At 39.0% G+C, this 17,938-nt stretch overlaps 1 protein-coding gene and 1 pseudogene across 1 annotated transcript in view; both read right to left on the bottom strand.

Annotated features, from left to right (window-relative positions):
* The window catches only part of UBR5 (ubiquitin protein ligase E3 component n-recognin 5), a 140,901-nt gene that overhangs the window by 25,157 nt on the left and 97,806 nt on the right, over positions 1-17,938 (bottom strand). Inside the window, 13 exon segments of the mRNA XM_036830478.1 lie at positions 1,280-1,491; positions 1,664-1,932; positions 2,207-2,464; positions 2,839-2,970; positions 3,918-4,029; positions 4,666-4,789; positions 10,027-10,266; positions 10,387-10,547; positions 11,662-11,696; positions 11,699-11,790; positions 11,882-12,008; positions 12,096-12,214; positions 12,312-12,458. Coding sequence (XP_036686373.1) covers positions 1,280-1,491; positions 1,664-1,932; positions 2,207-2,464; positions 2,839-2,970; positions 3,918-4,029; positions 4,666-4,789; positions 10,027-10,266; positions 10,387-10,547; positions 11,662-11,696; positions 11,699-11,790; positions 11,882-12,008; positions 12,096-12,214; positions 12,312-12,458 — 2,028 coding nt within the window.
* Positions 4,828-7,879, bottom strand: LOC118883755 (annotated as a pseudogene).

The following is a 17,938-nucleotide window of genomic DNA, read 5'->3' as shown; positions in this document are numbered from 1 at the left end:
ATTGTGATGATGGTTGCACAGCATACCCAAAACTGTGGACCTGTATACTTCAAATGCGTGAACTGTATGGTATATGAACTACATCTCAATAAAGCTATTAGAGTCAGAGTGGGAGCAAGACAGAAAAGGGAACCCTATCACCAATGAAAATCTATCATCAGAAATCTGTGTTCTTTGGCGTAGTGACTAGCCTAGCGAAGACAAGGCTTGTGTCTGCTGGTGGAGCAGGCTTCCTAGGACAGGAAAGCTGCTGCCTCTCAAGTCTTTATCTCTAATCCAGGTCTCTTTGCCAAGCATTCAATTTTGCATACTAAACATTTCCACTAAATCCTCTCCCAGTTCTCAGCATGTTCAAAAAGCAGGTATGTCCACTCTACTCCTCTAGATTTTTCTTTTAATTTTCATATTAGTTATTCAGAATCTACATTCAGAAGATGTGAATTCTGTCTCCTCCCTGCTCCATCCCCCAACACGGCCCTAAGTTCTGTTTGTATGATTTCAGCACTCTCTCCTCACTGGCCTTCACTGCCCTACTTCGGTAACTATTACTTCTCTTGTAGAGTTCAACCATAGTCTTGTTAAATTTCCTAAGCAGTCTCCTAGACCCTTGTCTTTCCTCCATTTATGGTCCACCCAAAGTAGCAAGGTTGTTTAGCCTGAGCCAAAGCTAGAAACAAATTCTAGGACTTCGACTTCAGGGATGGGACATTTTCACTATATAGCACTGCCACTAATCTAGCTAGGTTCAATGTTTGGGCTAATTTCTAGTCCTGAAAAAGGTCATTTTATAACTGAATAGAAAGAACACAATAAATACATAAACAAATATACTTTAATTATGATTCAGCAGGCTGGAGGAGGTAGAAAAGGAAATTTGATTTTAGAAACCAAAGAGCAGCTTAGGTAATTACACAGACTTTCTCCTTTCCAAGTACAAAGTATATTCATATTTAATCATGGTCAAAGTAAGTCTTTCTATGAATATATGCCTTTCAAGGGGGGAGGCCTGGGGAATGAGACAAGGCTGTAGACCAACTACTTCAAAAATGAGAAGAATTTAGCATCAGATTCCTACAACATGAATGAATTTTTTAAAAATAGCTTGGATTATAACTTATTTTGCTTCAACTACACAACAATTTAAAAGAAGTAATGCAAGGCACGTATTTCCTCCTTTACAACAGAGTGAGGTCTTATGTAATAGCAATCAAAAAGCTCTAAACTTCTAGGCTATAAGGGTTCTGTCTAAACATACAAGCATAAACAAAGAATTTCATACCGTCTGCCTTCAAGCGTTCGTAAACTAGCCTCTTCTCGTGCAGTCATCCTTTCTCTGCGAGCTGAGTTCTGAGAAGCATGAAGAGGATGATTGGGATGTCCCGGATCACCAGCAGATGCTAATGCAGAACCATAACGTAATTGAGCTTCAGTAGAATCCATAATACTGACCATCCAGTTCCAAGTGGGAATAAGCTTTTCTTCTACATAGTTCTACAAAGACCAAACTAAAACAGTTAAAACTATCCAGATAAAGTTAAGTTCGATAGAGTAGTATGATATAGACATTTAAGTACTTGTAACATTAATTCCCATTATACTGGAATTCTCATAACAGACAGCCAAAAAATATATTTGAATGAGTAACTTTGCAGCGGTTTCATACCTGTAAATTTACTGCATCTTGGTAAGTCAATTTCACAGCTGCTGGAATCTGAGAGTATACTAGGTGATTATACTTAGGAATAAGCCCCATCAAATCCGAGATTTGTCTGATGACAATGCTATAAGCCCTGGCTAAACTGCTTGCAGATGTTAAGTAGCTGCTGGCATTGCTAGCTTCCAAAGCAGCTGCTGCAGCTGCAGCACTCGTGCTGATGGTACCACTCCGGCGTAAGTTGGAAGGATCAATATAAATCAAACCTGCTGAACTTGCTGTAAGGGAAAAAAAAAAAGGACAACCACAATAAGCTAATGTTAGTTGCTAATTGTGTTTCACTAACACTATATATTTAAATAAACTAAAAGATCAATTACATTAGTAAATGTGGTAAATGAGCATTTTCTTAAACCACACTAATTTAGGGAAGAGAATTTTGTATTTGAACTCAGCAAATCAATGAAGAACTATTCTGAAATTATTTAATTTGTTCTCTAGAGGAACATGCATAATTTTTAAACCTTAGGAACACCAAGTTTACAGACTTGCCTGCTGGTGTGGATGTGCTAGAAGGGGCTGTGCTAGCTGCCCGCTGGTGCTGGGTGTTGCGGACAGCCCACTGCATGGAACGGGGAGCTTGGGCAGCACCGTTGGCATGGGAGCTATTCGTGGTTCTCTCTAATGGCTCGTCAAGCATAAAGGTCTCCTGTTCTATGTCGTCACTCTGACTACTGCTGCTGTCAGAATCACTCGAGTCATTTGATTGCGAATCATCTTCAGAAAAGAAGGCAGGAACACTGCTCGCACCTAAGTTTTTAATGTTTAAAACCAAAATCATTGTGAGTTTGTTGATATCTAAAATTACAGTGTACCCCCTCATTCAGGAAAATATACATATTAAACAGAATGCCAGACTGTATCCAATAGTCCACAAAACCCATCATTGAAATAGTTCAACTAGAAGTCTTAAATGAACCTTAGAAATAATCTATTATTTAAAAACCAGAAAAGCAAAAAAAAAGTCATTGAAATAATAATCTTCACTAATATCTATGGAGAAATGGATGAAGTTAATAAAAGGGTTAGCTACCCCTGTGCATATTATACTGAGCACAGTTTAACCAATTCTACACACACAGCCTTAGTATAAGCAAGAAAGTTGCTAAGAGAAGGTAACATACCTGCTTCTGAGCCAGCAGTTGCTGCAGTGACAACACTTCTACGCCCACTAGCATTATCTTGGTTGCTATGGTTACTTTCACTGTCACTTTCTGTTTCAGCTGCTGCTAACAAGTCCAGCTCCATGTCACTCCCTAGCAAATATATTTAAATAATAAGAAAAGGTACAAACTCACTGTGGATCAAGTCAGGCTGATAAGCTAGAATATCGTGAGGGTGGGAACTGCGAGGGGTCGGGGGCGCAGAGAGAAGTGATAACTACTAGAGTATGCACGACTGCCCGCTTAGCAGAAGAATGACCAGGTAAACTATGGTACTCAGTAGACACAGATTCAAAATCTGGCCTGCAGAGCCTTAGGTAAAAAATGTTAGGCAGGAGGACTCCAGCCAGTGGACAGAGCTCTGGTAGCTCCACTGCTCCATTTTCATCTGCTTTACATATTGGGATTCCAAGAGGGGAAGGTTAAACATGTGTATCCTTCGTATTTCACATACACGTCAAGACATATTAAGTTATAAATTTTCAGTATGTGCAGTTTATTGTATGTCAATTATACCTCAATAAAGCTGATCCCCAAAAGTCCATCCTATGGCTACTAATAAGAATGGTTATGATGACTATGTAGCAAAAAGGCCAAAGTCAAAAAACAAAGTAAAAAAAATTTACACATACAATATCTAAAAGACATGCATGGGAATGGGGCAGTACAGGGGAGGACTGAAAGTGAAAATACGAACTGTTAGCATCTGGGTGGGATTATGGGTTATTTATTTTCCTTTTCTCTAATTTTCAAATGTTATGTGGTTATGATTATTTTAATTTCTAAAAGCCTTTTAAGAAGTGTAAACCAAAAGGTAAAAGGAAAGAGGATACATTATTTTCTACATGTAAATATATAAAAGTATATATATTTATGTCTACATATGTATATAGCTACCTCCTCAAATTCTGATACTACAGAATCCCCTGGCATAAATATGAACATTTCACTACACATCAAATACACTTTTCTCTCTATTAATATCTCTTAAAAGTACCCGACTTTCTCATACTGAATGATTTCTCAAATAACCTGCATACCGTCTTCATCATGCTCATCGTGTTGTCCCTCTGCCTCAGCATTTTCTTCCCCATGTTCTTCCTGTTCATCATGATGATCCTCTTCTCCAGCCACACCCTCCACCACCTCAACCTAAATCCAGATCTTATTTGTAGACCATCAAAGTACATAATAAACCCACATCTCTACCAGTACTTCTCCACGGCATTCAGTAAACTAAAATACAAAGATCCCTAACTATAGGGAATTGTAACACTAAGCAGTTTTCAAAATTTTCAGTTGCTAGTGATACTTTGGTATCAAAAATTATGCCCACATATCCCAAAGTTTATGATTACTGTCCATACACAGAACCTTAAAATTGTAAGTATAAAAATTGTATTGGGAGTATATGTTTTTTTAAACTTCTGCAATTATAAAATTTATATAATAAATATGCAGTACCCTGTCTACCTTCGAATACATTGCACAAAACTACTAAAACCTTTTTTAACATTGAGAATATCTTTTCTATGAACCCTTAAGTAGAACAGGTTTATGTTTCTAATTTTTTATTATCCAGTAAATCAAGGATTACTAACATATTTTAAGATGTATAACCACAAATGAGAACATATAACAAAAGTCTAAAAGGTGGAAGCATATAACATGTAAGCTATTATTATCAATAGTAGTTAAGCTATTATTAATAAACTTCTTGTGACTACTTTCCCCTTCCCTCCCAAATAAAAGCCTCTCATCTACCACAGTTAAAACAATTAAAACCACCTCTTCCACATCTGCCGAAACAATATCATCCTGTTCTTCATCTCTGCCCCGAACAGGCTGTGACTGGCTGATGCGCCTCTGCTGTGGATTCCGGATGATGTAGGATGACTGAGATTGACTGGAGCTGTAAGGAATCAGGTTATGAGCACACTGCTGCCACACCTCTGATACACAGCTCAGACGTTTATGCTTCTCAGTGTTATTCAACGTGATTCACTTGCTAGGATGGTATTTTAAATCTGACCTAAAATTTCTTGGAATCCGACAATAATTAATCTATGGTATATCAGATAATATGAACCCCATACCAGAGATTTAACTTATAAATCTCAGAATTGTTTTTACTTTTTTTAGTAAGGCATTTCAAATCTGTGTTAATGCACATACTTTTATGAGTCCTTCCCACTGAAGTATTTCTACGGGGAAAATTTTTCCTTTTCCAGTGCTAAACTTTTCAACTTCCAAAGGCTCTGAAAGCAGCATTCATCCACTAATGAAAGTGTGCTGTGACCTACTCTTTTTAAAAGACTTGACTGACATGACCTACTTTGCATCAGCTTATTAACCACTGACCTGCTGATGAGTATTGGGGAAAAAATAAGTTCAAAAGTATGATTTTAAAATAGAATCATAACAAAAGATGACTGGTGGCAAAATTTCACTTTCTTAAAAATGTGACTTGGAAACAGCCAAGAATGGACAGATGCCTCCGTTATAAAAGAGAAGAACCAGAGAATGCAGTTTAAAATGCAGGTCAGAGATCAGAAGATGGTTGTTTAATAACCCTGTGACCTAACTATTATACTTTATTTACAGATTAAGAAACACAGTCTAAAAGAGATGAAAGGACCTTTAAGTGTTTACACTGATAGTGTGCTTTCCTCACCTCAGCGGCTCTGAGAAATGAAAATCAAACCAGTTACACGTGAAAAGTCAACTTAGACACTCTGCTTTCAAATAAACAGAAATTTGCTGTTTAATACTAGAAATTTAAGTAACTGGTAATTCAGACAGTGGATTGAAGAGGCTAAAAGAAAATCTGAAGAGATAACACATGGTAACTGGTCTTAATTCAGTGATCACTTTATAAAGTATAAATATATCAAAGCACTGTGTTGTATACCCAAAACTAATATTATATATTAATATTTTTGAAAAAGGGAAAATATAAATAGATAAGGATATTTCCAAGCACTAAGATTTCAACATTTTCAATATTAAAAAATAAAAGTTAACATTATGTCAAGCCACAGTCAATGAGTATTTCTTCTTTAAAAAAACAGCCTGGAACAAACATCCACAAGACCAATAGTATTCTCAAAGTAGTTACTTTAAGAAGTTATGAACTTAGTAGGTAGGATACCGCCAATACACAGAACATATTGTAACTCCCCATTTAGAAATGAGCTTCAGTTTTCTTCACACCATGATTTAATTTCTTCCCCACTTCCTGGCACAATGAAGCACCACAGGTCCTGAAATCCAGTCCTAACAGAAGTTGTTAAAATACTTTCAAGTTTTGGGGACTCCTATTTCCAGCAGTTTGCCAGATTGTGCAGAGAAATCCCTCTTGCTACGGAACACCTAAAAATACTAAATAAAATATTTAAACAAAAACAAAGCACAACTATCCTAGTGATAATGGTGCCACCATTTACACCAGAGGTATCTGCTGATGTCTCTTAGGCTAGAGTTTCAGGAGCCATAGATTTCACAGGAAAAGGTCTGGGGTCTAAGCAAAGTAGAAGTTACGTCATAGAAATCCCCTCCTTTGTCCCCCCTCACATACATAAAGCCAAATATAAATCAAGAAAGAGCAACAGGTTTCAAGAGATTTACCTACATCAGCCATGGCTAGATGGGGACAGGAAAAAGTCTCTTCAGAGAACTTCTGATTACAAGGCGGCACCCGTGAGAGTTTAGGACTGCAATTTGTGCTATGAAGTAGGGTGGGCTTCGGTGTTGGTTAATCCAATGCATCAACACTATCAGTAAGCACAAAGCAGCAATTTCTCTCTCTACTCTGCCATCTAATATACAGGGATATAGGAAAAAGGAAAATATCTATCTAGAATTACCTCCAAATATCTCTAAACTTTAACAGCTGTGTGACCTTGAACAAATTATCTAACTGCTCTGAGCCTCAGTTTCCTCACTTCTAAAATTAGGATGATAGTGGGTATCTATTAGTTATTGGGAAAATTAAAAACAGATTTTAGATTAAATACATATATGATGCTTAAGAAAGTTCCTCGAGTTCATACTAAAATTTCAGTAACCGCTGTTACTATGAGATGTGGTTCTCTTTTTCTTTTTTTTTTTTTTAAGTTTTCATCTGTTTATTAAAACAAGATGTGTCTAGGAGTTTAAAATACACTGGACACTATTATCCTTTGTGAGTAATGCAGAGAGCCATTTAAAATGAAATCAACGTCACCATATTTTGTAACACTGGTCTATTAAGAGTGAATCCCTACCCACATTCCTAGACTGTAAACAATGGTAGAACACATTAGGGATCATACATAATAGACAAAACCCTTAAATTGTCTTATTTGCTTTATATAATCAATGCATATTTAAGCAAAACTGAATTCCTTATTAAGCAAACATTTTTGCATAAGCTGCCTTCTCTTTATCTTTATCTTTCTGTGCTCCTTTATCTTTTGCTTGACTTTCAGCAATTCTGCCTGGATAGCTTTATCCTCTGGTGCTATCTCCTCAGCTTTCTTAAGATCAGCCAATGCTTGATCATATTTCTTTTAGTCCTTTCCATCCTTGGGCTCTACGGTACAGTGCTTTGGTATTTGCTGGATCTATTTCAAGGGCCTCCAAACAACTGTCGACTGCTCCCTGCCAATCGGACATCTTCAGTTTGCAAGCGCCGATATTCAGCACACAGCTCAAAGCGACAGGCTGCAGCTCTGCTCTACTTGTGTTCTCAGTAGCAGCCTTCGAGCCTTCCACATACCTTAAAACTTCTGTGTTTTTTTTAATGGCCATCTCCCAGTTCTGGGATTTGAAGAAAGTGTTTCCAATGTTTTTTAAGTCTTCCATTAATTAATAAAATTTTATCTACATCTTTTAAATCTATGTCTGCATCCTCGGGGAAGTCTGGATGACTGTCACCAGATCCATCCTTTGGGAATATTCTCCAATCATCCCCTCCCTTCAGTTCTCCACATTCTGCAATAACGCACCATTTGGCAGGTAGAGTAGAAACAGATTAATTAATAAGGACAGAAGAGTTTTAAAGAGGTGGAGGGAAGCAACATAAAAAAGCAAAGCTATTCAACTCAAGACTTTACACTCAATGGAGTGATATACACCAGCGGTCCCCAACCCCTGGGCCGAGCACCGCTCCTGGTCCGTGCGGCCCTTTAGGAACCGGGCCCGAACAGCAGGAGAGGAGCAGGGAGTAAGCAAAGCTTCATCTGGGGCTCCCCACTGCTGCTTGAATTACCGCCTGAACCATCCCCCCCAACCCCCCACTACCGGTCCGTAGAAAAACTGTCTTCCACGAAACCGGTGCCTGGTGCCAGAAAGGTTGGGGACCGCTGATATACACCATCTACCATCCAAGATATGGGAAATCCCAGAGACTGGTCAAGTGTGTACTTTTTAATACATTCTTGGAACACTGGTCAAAATACACTCTTATGAGGAGTGATTGTACTTTATTACAATGAAGGACTTCTATATTATATCAACAGTTGTGGAAAACATTAGCACTTTTATCTCTGATTATCATATGAGACCTTCTGGGAAGAATCAGAGATCGGCCAAAGAACCAACCAAGAAGAATGAAGAGAAAAGTTTTAAGAGTGCACAGTATTTTAATAAAACGACTAAAAAGCAGGGCAAGCTGACAAAAAAATCTTGAAAACAGTAGGAACAGGCTATGGGCATTGTTTATAGATGAGATGATCCCAAAATCTGTTCAACAGATAAAAATTTTATGTTCTGGAACAAAACCAAGGGAAGGGTACAAAGAATTCACCAGGTGATACCACATAAGTAAATGGGGGGCTCGTCACAGGGCCTCAGGATCAGAAGCGTCACATGAACACACAGAGGTTCTGCTCGCAGAACCACTGCATAATGAGACATGTTCGGCAAGTCTGAAAACATACAGCTTGATTTATTACAGTTTTCAGCAAATCCTGGAAGTATATCAGTGACAAGGCTACCATTGGAAAACTTCTATAGACAAACCTGGACTTTAGATTCCAGGGTGTCCTAGGAGACCAGACAATAAAGGCAAAGTTGGGATACATACTGGCATCATATGGAGTAATAATGAGAATAATGAGAGAGAGCAGACACTCAACAACAACACAGATGAAAACCAAAGAACAAGTCTTGGGAACTGGCCCAAATACTAAAGAAGGGCTTTATTAACACACAGTTGTTTTCCAGAAAAGAGGAATAAGGGTCTTCAGCTCCAAAAGATCCTTATTAAAACACTAGTAGCACATGCACACAGTAACAAAATCAGACTTGAGAAAACCAAATAAAATAAACAAGTATTTGCGAAAGATCTCTAAAACCTTGCAACTCAGAAGTGTGGCCCCTAAAGCAGAAGTATTGGCACTGTCCTACCTGAAGGTTCCTAAGAAATACAGAATCTCAGGCCCCACGCAGACCTCCAGAATCAGCCTCTGCATTTTAGTAAGATACCCAAGTGATTTGCATGCATATTAAAATTTGAGAAGCACTGTGATAAAAGACACCAGAACATTTTAGTTTCTAAACATTCTGACTCAGCAAACTTAGAGCCTAGTTAGGGAAACTATCAAACAAACGGAAAAATGAGATTTAAGAATATGTAATCTTATAACTAGAAACATTTTTATTATTGAATTGTTTAGCCTTATCCTATATAATATGGTTGTAGAGATATTTTTAAATGCCACCATTCTGGTTGTTATTTAGATTATATAATAACAAGCTGTCCCCTAATCCAAGGCTTTGGACACAGAGAAAGTTAACAAGGCTTTCCATTCTTCAACTTGGCCTTATAGCAGGCTATATTTAAAGGTAAGAAAAACCAGAAAGTAATGAAAGTACAGAAGTCTAAAGTAAACTTTCTTACCAGATTACTTTACTGGCATAAAAAAAATAGTGCTTTTCCAAACAACAAACAAAAACCCCCACAACTATAGATCTATTACTTTAGATGTGTAGACACATGTAGTTTGTAAAGTGCTTTTCACATGTTCCAAACTAAGTAAAATCTTTACCATTTGTTACACAAATGATCCTGTACAGGACCTGAGTGCTTATGCAAAGGTTTTAGTAACATTTGTGACATTTCCAGAGAAAGAATTAATCAGAATCTGTTACCAGACAGAAATTTACCTGCTAGACTGATCAGATGATGGTCGTGGTGGCAGTGGTTCCACTGAAAATAATTCCTCGCTGCCCTGCATGGCATCTATGCTGGTACTTGCCAGAGTAAAAGGTGCAGTTGGACGAGCAATACCCATTCTGACAGGAACAATCAGTGACTCTGCTACATTGCACAATTCTTCTACTGCGTAAGGTAACAGTGCTTGGAATACACGCTTACATTTTCCAATTGGTTGTGGAATAAAGTTGCTAGAGCAAAAAGGGAAATACAGGAATCTTCTGAATCCTTTCATATACAAAATTTTATCACTATCACAAAAAAATGTGAGCAAGATTATATAGAAGCCAAAATAAAAAAGAATGCCTTACTTTTTCTTTTTAGATGAAGCCATTTCCACACTAAGAATGACAAAAACTCTTGCAACCGATCGCAAAAACCTCATTGTCACAGCAATAGCTTCTTCTCTACGTCCCGGTGTGTATTTGTTTTGGAGTTCTTTCACTAGTGTACCTAGTAGAGTATCTAAAAGCTTTAAAAATAGTAATCCACTCTATTAATGTTGGGACATCTCGTAAGATGTTTAGACATTCATAAAGGAAAAAGTTCTAACACTTTTTCGATATTAACATTTCATAACAAAAACATCAAAATATATTTAACCAGAACAATTACAATGTCAGTGATTAATTTATGCCACATGCCCACCATGACTACGCTTAACCTACAGTGGTTCTCAAATGTCTGATCTCTTGTTTTTTAGTCTCAAACTCCTATGAATATCAATTACTACTTAGCAGAACAATACCTAATATATCAAATCAGAAAAAGAATATATTTCACTCAGTACAGGGTACTTACCAAAACATCAGAGTAGACTCAAATATTTATATTAATATATTCATAATCCCATCCCTCTCACTTAACCATTACTTTCTAGTCGCATTTCTACACATGGTGTATCATAAAGTTACTAATTACAGAGAACACCCAATTCCACGTTGTTTTCCCTGTTGTTTTTTAAATGTTACTTAAAATAACCTTTATTTTTAAATCACTGCATTACATTTCAGTAAGTGGTTGACTTGAGTCAATAGTCCTCTATTATTGGATCCATAAGTGTTTCTGTTTTTCAATTTTGCATTATTCTGTGACACAATTTTTTTCTTTCTCATATTGTAGATTATTTCTTTATGAAAACTTCTGAGGGCAATGTTAGTTTTATGGCTCTTGACACTGACAAGTTGTTTTCCAAAGGAGTACCAAATGCAATGCCACCTCACCAGTGTCCAAGTCTCATCAGCACTGGGTTTTATAGTTTACATTCTTTTCTAATTTCACAGCAAAAAGAGATATTTAAAAAAAATTCGCACTGAGTTACTATTAATTTTGAACACTGCTTCACACATTTTTATACTGTTGTATTTTTAATACACTCTAGGATTTTATTTAGAATGAAAGAAGGAGCTTTCACTGATTGATCTAAAATGAGAAATTTTAAATCACCCCCAAAATTCATTCCCCTTAATGTACTATTTAATTAGAGCTTATTGGTACTTGGGAGCCTTGGATTAGTAAAATGATGGGAAACTACATAAAAAACATCCTTTTCATGTGCTTGTAAAATAACTATTCAAAGGACTTACCAAAATATCTGCTGTACACTTGACTATAAGGCATGAGTGAAACAGTCCAACCGAATTGTGCCACTTTGCTGATTGAGGTATAACTTGCTCTTCTGGCAAAAGTGGCCTATCCTGCTGCTGGCACTGAGACTTGAGGGGAAAAGAAAGACAGAATGCACTGTAATCGCCTAACTAACGTGGGAAATAAATAACTCTAAAAAAATTTTAATGAATACATTACGGGTCTTTATTCTCCTGTGACCCAACCATAATCATAGATTTCAAAGCATTCCAGTCCTGTAGAACACGCTCCAGGCAAGCTGGGGCAAATCTTGGGGGTTCTAAATCATGATCAGGCATATCTGAATCTAAAAAGAAAAAGAAAAGAAATAGTGGGTAAGGCAGAAATAAACATACTGCTTTTCCTATATGTCATAACTGTCAAATTAATTCACCTTCAGGATTGGCTGTTTTTCGGTTACGATCCTCCCTGATTCGAGGAGGTCTGTACTGGCAATGCTCTACTGTCTGCCTCGCAACTGTCTGCACTAAAAAGAGTAAGAGGTGCTCTCCCCTGCAAAACAGCACATTGTTATGAGGAGGGGGAGAGGCTACTTACCTATGCTGTGCTTTTGCAACTCTATTTATGTCCTAAAAATCCCACTACTTGCCTGCTATTTGGCAGAGTGACCAAATTAGTAGCAGTGAGCAGGCGATAAAGTAGATCAAGCCGAGCAGATTTCTGTCCAGCAATTAGAGTTTTACATTTACATTTCTCCCAGCAATCACAATAGGCTGTTGGTGATGTCCGTTTGAGTCTAGAAAGAATTCATACACAAGTACAAAAACAGAAATTTTAAAAAAAATACAAAGGTCTATATACAGAGGCATAACTCATTAAAACTCAACAGAACCCTTGTTAACTTTTAAATGCAAAGTGTAACTGTTAATGCAACAAGAAGGATTACTTTAGTGGTGTAAAGTCTGTAAAGCAACACGTGAGAAGAGGTATCTTAACTGTCTTGTCAAACACCATTGTAGCATCTAGCACAGTGAGTGCACCTAGTAAGCATTCAGTAAGTAAGGTGATTCTCACTTTTAGATATTTAAAACAAGGAAGACAAACTTATTATTCAAAATTCAAGATGGCGGAGGAGTACGACGTGGAGATCACCTTCCTCCCCACAAATACATCAGAAATACATCTACACGTGGAACAACTCCTACAGAACACCTCCTGAACGTTGGCAGAAGACCTCAGACCTCCCAAAAGGCAAGAAACTCCCCACGTACCTGGGTAGGGCAAAAGGGAAAAGGAAAAACAGAGACAAAAGAATAGGGACAGGACCTGCACCAGTGGGAGGGAGCCGTGAAGGAGGAAAGGTTTCCACACACCAGGAAGCCCCTTCGCGGGCGGAGACTGCAGGTGGAGGAGGGGGGAAGCTTCGGAGCCACGGAGGAGAGCGCAGCAACAGCGGAGCAGAGGGCAAAGCGGAGAGATTCCCGCACAGAGGATCGGTGCCACCCAGCACTCACCAGCCCGAGAGGCTTGTCTGCTCACCCGCCAGGGTGGGCGGGGGCTGGGAGCTGAGGCTCGGGCTTCGGAGGTCAGATCCCAGGGAGAGGACTGGGGTTGGCAGCGTGACCACAGCCTGAAGGGGGCTAGTGCACCACAGCTAGCCAGGAGGGAGTCCAGGAAAAAGGCTGGAACTGCGTAAGAGGCAAGAGACCATTGTTTCGTGGTGCGCGAGGAGACGGGATTCAGAGCACCGCCTAAACAAGCTTCAGAGAAGGGCGCGAACCGCAGCTATCAGCTCGGACACCAGAGACGGGCATGAGACGCAAAGGCTGCTGCCTGCAGCCACCAAGAAGCCTGTGTGCAAGCCCAGGTCACTATCCACACCTCCCCTCCCAGGAGCCTGTGCAGCCCGCCACTGCCAGGGTCCCGTGATCCAGGGACAACTTCCCCAGGAGAACACACGGCGCACCTCAGGCTGTTGCAATGTCACCCCGGCCTCTGCCGCTGCAGGCTCGCCCCGCACTCCGTACCCCTCCCTCCCCCCAGGCTGAGTGAGCCACAGCCCCCAATCAGCTGTTCCTTTAACCCCGTCCTGTCTGAGCAAAGAACAGACGCCCTCAGGCTACCTACACGCAGAGGCGGGGCCAAATCCAAAGCTGAACCCCAGGAACTGTGCGAAAAAAGAAGAGAAAGGGAAATCTCTCCCAGCAGCCTCAGGAGCAGCGGATTAAATCTCCACAATCAACTTGATGTACCCTGCATCTCTGGAATACCTGAATAGACAACGAATCATCCCAAATTGAGGCGGTGGACTTTGGAAGCAACGATATATATATTTTTTTCCCTTTTTCTCTTTTTGTGAGTGTGTATGTGTATGCACCTTTGTGTGATTTTGTTTGTATAGCTTTGCTTTTACCATTTGTCCTAGGGTTCTGTCCATTTTTTGGGTTTTTTTTAGTATAGTTTTTAGCACTTGTTATCCTTGGCGGATTTGGTATTTGGTTTGGTTGCTCTCTTCTTTCTTTCTTTTTTTTTAATTACTTTTTAATTTTTTTCTTTTTAATAATTAAAAAAATTTTTATTTTAATAACTTAATTTTTTTCTTTCTTTCTTTTTTTCTCCCTTTTCCTCTGAGCCGTGGGGCTGATAGGGTCTTCATGCTCCAGCCAGGTGTCAGGCCTGTGCCTCTGAGGTGGGAGAGCCGAGTTCCACCAGAGACCTCCCAGCTCGACATAATATCAAATGGCAAAAGCTCTCCCACAGATGGCCATCTCAACACTAAGACCCAGCTCCACTCAACGACCAGCAAGCCACAGTGCTGGACACCCTATGCCAAACAACTAGCAAGACAGGGACACAACCCCACCCATTAGCAGAGAGGCTGCCTAAAATCATAATAAGGTCACAGACACCCTAAAACACACCACCGGACGCAGTCCTGCACACCAGAAAGATAAGATCCAGCCTCATCCTCCAGAACACAGGCATGAGTCCCCTCGACCAGGAAGCCTACACAACCCACTGAACCAACCTTAGCCACTGGGGGCCTACAACAAAAACAATGGGAACTACGAACCTGCAGCCTGTGAAAAGGAGACCCCAAACACAGTAAGTTAAGCAAAATGAGAAAACAGAGAAACACACAGCAGATGAAGGAGCAAGGTAAAAACCCACCAGACCAAACAAATGAAGAGGAAATAGGCAGTCTACCTGAAAAAGAATTCACAGTAATGATAGTAAAGATGATCCGAAATCTTGGAAATAGAATGGAGAAAATACAAGAAGCGTTTAACAAGAACCTAGACGACCTAAAGAGCAAACAAACAATGATGAACAACACAATAAATGAAATTAAAAATTCTCTAGAATGAATCAATAGTAGAATAACTGAGGCAGAAAAACGGATAAGTGACCTGGAAGATAAAATAGTGGAAGTAACTACTGCAGAGTAGAATAAAGAAAAAAGAATGAAAAGATTTGAGGACAGTCTCAGAGACCCCTGGGACATTAAACACACCAACATTTGAATTATAGGGGTCCCAGAAGAAGAGAAAAGAAAGGGACTGAGAAAATATTTGAAGAGATTACACTTGAAAACCTCCCTAATATGGGAAAGGAAATAGTCAATCAAGTCCAGGAAGCGCAGCGAGTCCCATACAGGAAAAATCCAAGGAGAAACATGCCAAGACAGATATTAATCAAGCCATCAAAAATTAAATACAAGGAAAAAATGTTAAAAGCAGCAAGGGAAAAGCAACAAATAACATACAAGGGTAAATCCTGTAAGGTTAACAGCTGATCTTTCAGCAGAAACTCTGCAAGCCAGAAGGGAATGGCAGGACATATATAAAGTGACGAAAGGGAAAAATCTACAACCAAGATTACTCTACCCAGCAAAGATCTCATTCAGATCTGACAGAGAAATTAAAACCTTTACAGACAAGCAAAAGCTAAGAGAACTCAGCACCACCAAACCAGCTTTACAACAAATGCTAAAGGAACTTCTCTAGGAAGGAAACACAAGAGAAGGAAAAGACCTACAATAACGAACCCAAAACAATTAAGAAAATGGTAATAGGAACATACATATTGATAACTACCTTAAATGTAAATGGATTAAATGCTCCAACCAAAAGACACAGACTGGATGAATGGATACAAAAACAAGACCCGTATATGTCTACGAGAGACCCACTTCAGACCCAGGGACACATACAGACTGAAAGTGAGGGGATGGAAAAAGATATTCCATGCAAATGGAAATCAAAAGAAAGCTGGAGTAGCAATTCTCATATCATACAAAATTGACTTTAAAATACAGACTATTACAAGAGACAAAGAAGGACACTACATAATGATCAAGGGATCAATCCAAGAAAGATGTAACGATTGTAAATATTTATGCACCCAACATAGGAGCACCTCAATACACAAGGCAAATGCTAACAGCCATAAAAGGGGAAATCGACAGTAACACAGTCCTAGTAGGGGACTAACACCCCACTTTCACCAATGGACACATCATCCAAAATGAAAATAAATAAGGAAACACAAGCTTTAAATGATACATTAAACAAGATGGACTTAACTGATATTTATAGGACATTCCATCCAAAAACAACAGAATACACTTTCTTCTCAAGTGCTCATGGAACATTCTCCAGGATAGATCATATCTTGGGTCACAAATCAAGCCTTGGTAAATTTATGAAAATTGAAATCGTATCAAGTATCTTTTCCAACCACAACGCTATGAGACTAGGTATCAATTACAGGAAAAAATCTGTAAAAAATAAAAACACATGGAGGCTAAACAATACACTGCTTAACAACCAAGAGATCATTGAAGAAATCAAAGAGGAAATCAAAAAATACCTAGAAAAAACTGACAATGAAAACACAACGACCTAAAAACTATGGGATGCAGCAAAAGCAGTTCTAAGAGGGACGTTTATAGCAATACAATCCTACCTCAAGAAACAAGAAACATCTCAAATAAACAACCTAACCTTACACCTAAAGCAATTAGAGAAAGAAGAACAAAAAAAAAAAAACCCCGAAGTTAGCAGAAGGAAAGAAATCCTAAAGATCAGATCAGAAATAAATGAAAAAGAAATGAAGGAAACAATAGCAAAGATCACTAAAACTAAAAGCTGGTTCTTTGAGAAGATAAAATTGATAAACCATTAGCCAGACTCATCATGAAAAAACGGGAGAAGACTCAAATCAACAGAATTAGAAATGAAAAAGGAGAAGTAAAAACTGACACTGCAGAAATATAAAGGATCATGAGAGATTACTACAAGCAACTCTATGCCAATAAAATGGACAACCTCGAAGAAACGGACATATTCTTAGAAAAGCACAACCTTCAGAGACTGAACCAAGAAGAAATAGAAAATATAAACAGACCAATCACAAGCACTGAAATTGAGACTGTGATTAAAAATCTTCCAACAAACAAAAGCCCAGGACCAGATGGCTTCACAGGCGAATTCTACCAAACATTTAGAGAAGAGTTAACACCTATCCTTTCAAAATCTTCCAAAACACAGCAGAGGGAGGAATACTCCCCAACTCATTCTACGAGGCCACCATCACCCTGATACCAAAACCAGACAAAGATGCCACAAAGAAAGAAAACTACAGGCCAATATCACTGATGAACATAGATGCAAAAATCCTCAACAAAATACTAGCAAACAGAATCCATTAAAAGGATCACATACCATGATCAAGTGGGGTTTATCCCACGAATGTAAGGATTCTTCACTATACGCAAACCAGTCAATGTGATAAAACATATTAACAAATTGAAGAATAAAAACCGTATGATCTGGGCTTCCCTGGTGGCGCAGTGGTTGAGAATCTGCCTGCCAATGCAGGGGACATGGGTTCGAGCCCTGGTCTGGGAAGATCCCACATGCCGCAGAGCAACTAGGCCCATGAGCCACAACCACTGAGCCTGCGTGTCTGGAGCCTGTGCTCCGCAACAAGAGAGGCTGCGATAGTGAGAGGCCCGCGCACCGCGATGAAGAGTGGGCCCCGCTTGCCGCAACTAGAGAAAGGCCTCTCACAGAAACGAAGACCCAACACAGCCAAAAATAAAAATAAATTAATTAATTTTTTAAAAAAACAAAACAAAACCATATGATCATCTCAACAGATGCAGAAAAAGCTTTCGACAAAATTCAACACTCATTTATGATAAAACCCACCCAGAAAGTAGGCATAGAGGGAACTTACCTCAACATAATAAAGGCCATATATGACAAACCC

Source organism: Balaenoptera musculus, chromosome 17 (assembly GCF_009873245.2).
Source record: "Balaenoptera musculus isolate JJ_BM4_2016_0621 chromosome 17, mBalMus1.pri.v3, whole genome shotgun sequence".
Lineage (NCBI taxonomy): Eukaryota > Metazoa > Chordata > Mammalia > Artiodactyla > Balaenopteridae > Balaenoptera > Balaenoptera musculus.
This window is presented reverse-complemented; position numbering and strand designations above follow the sequence as displayed.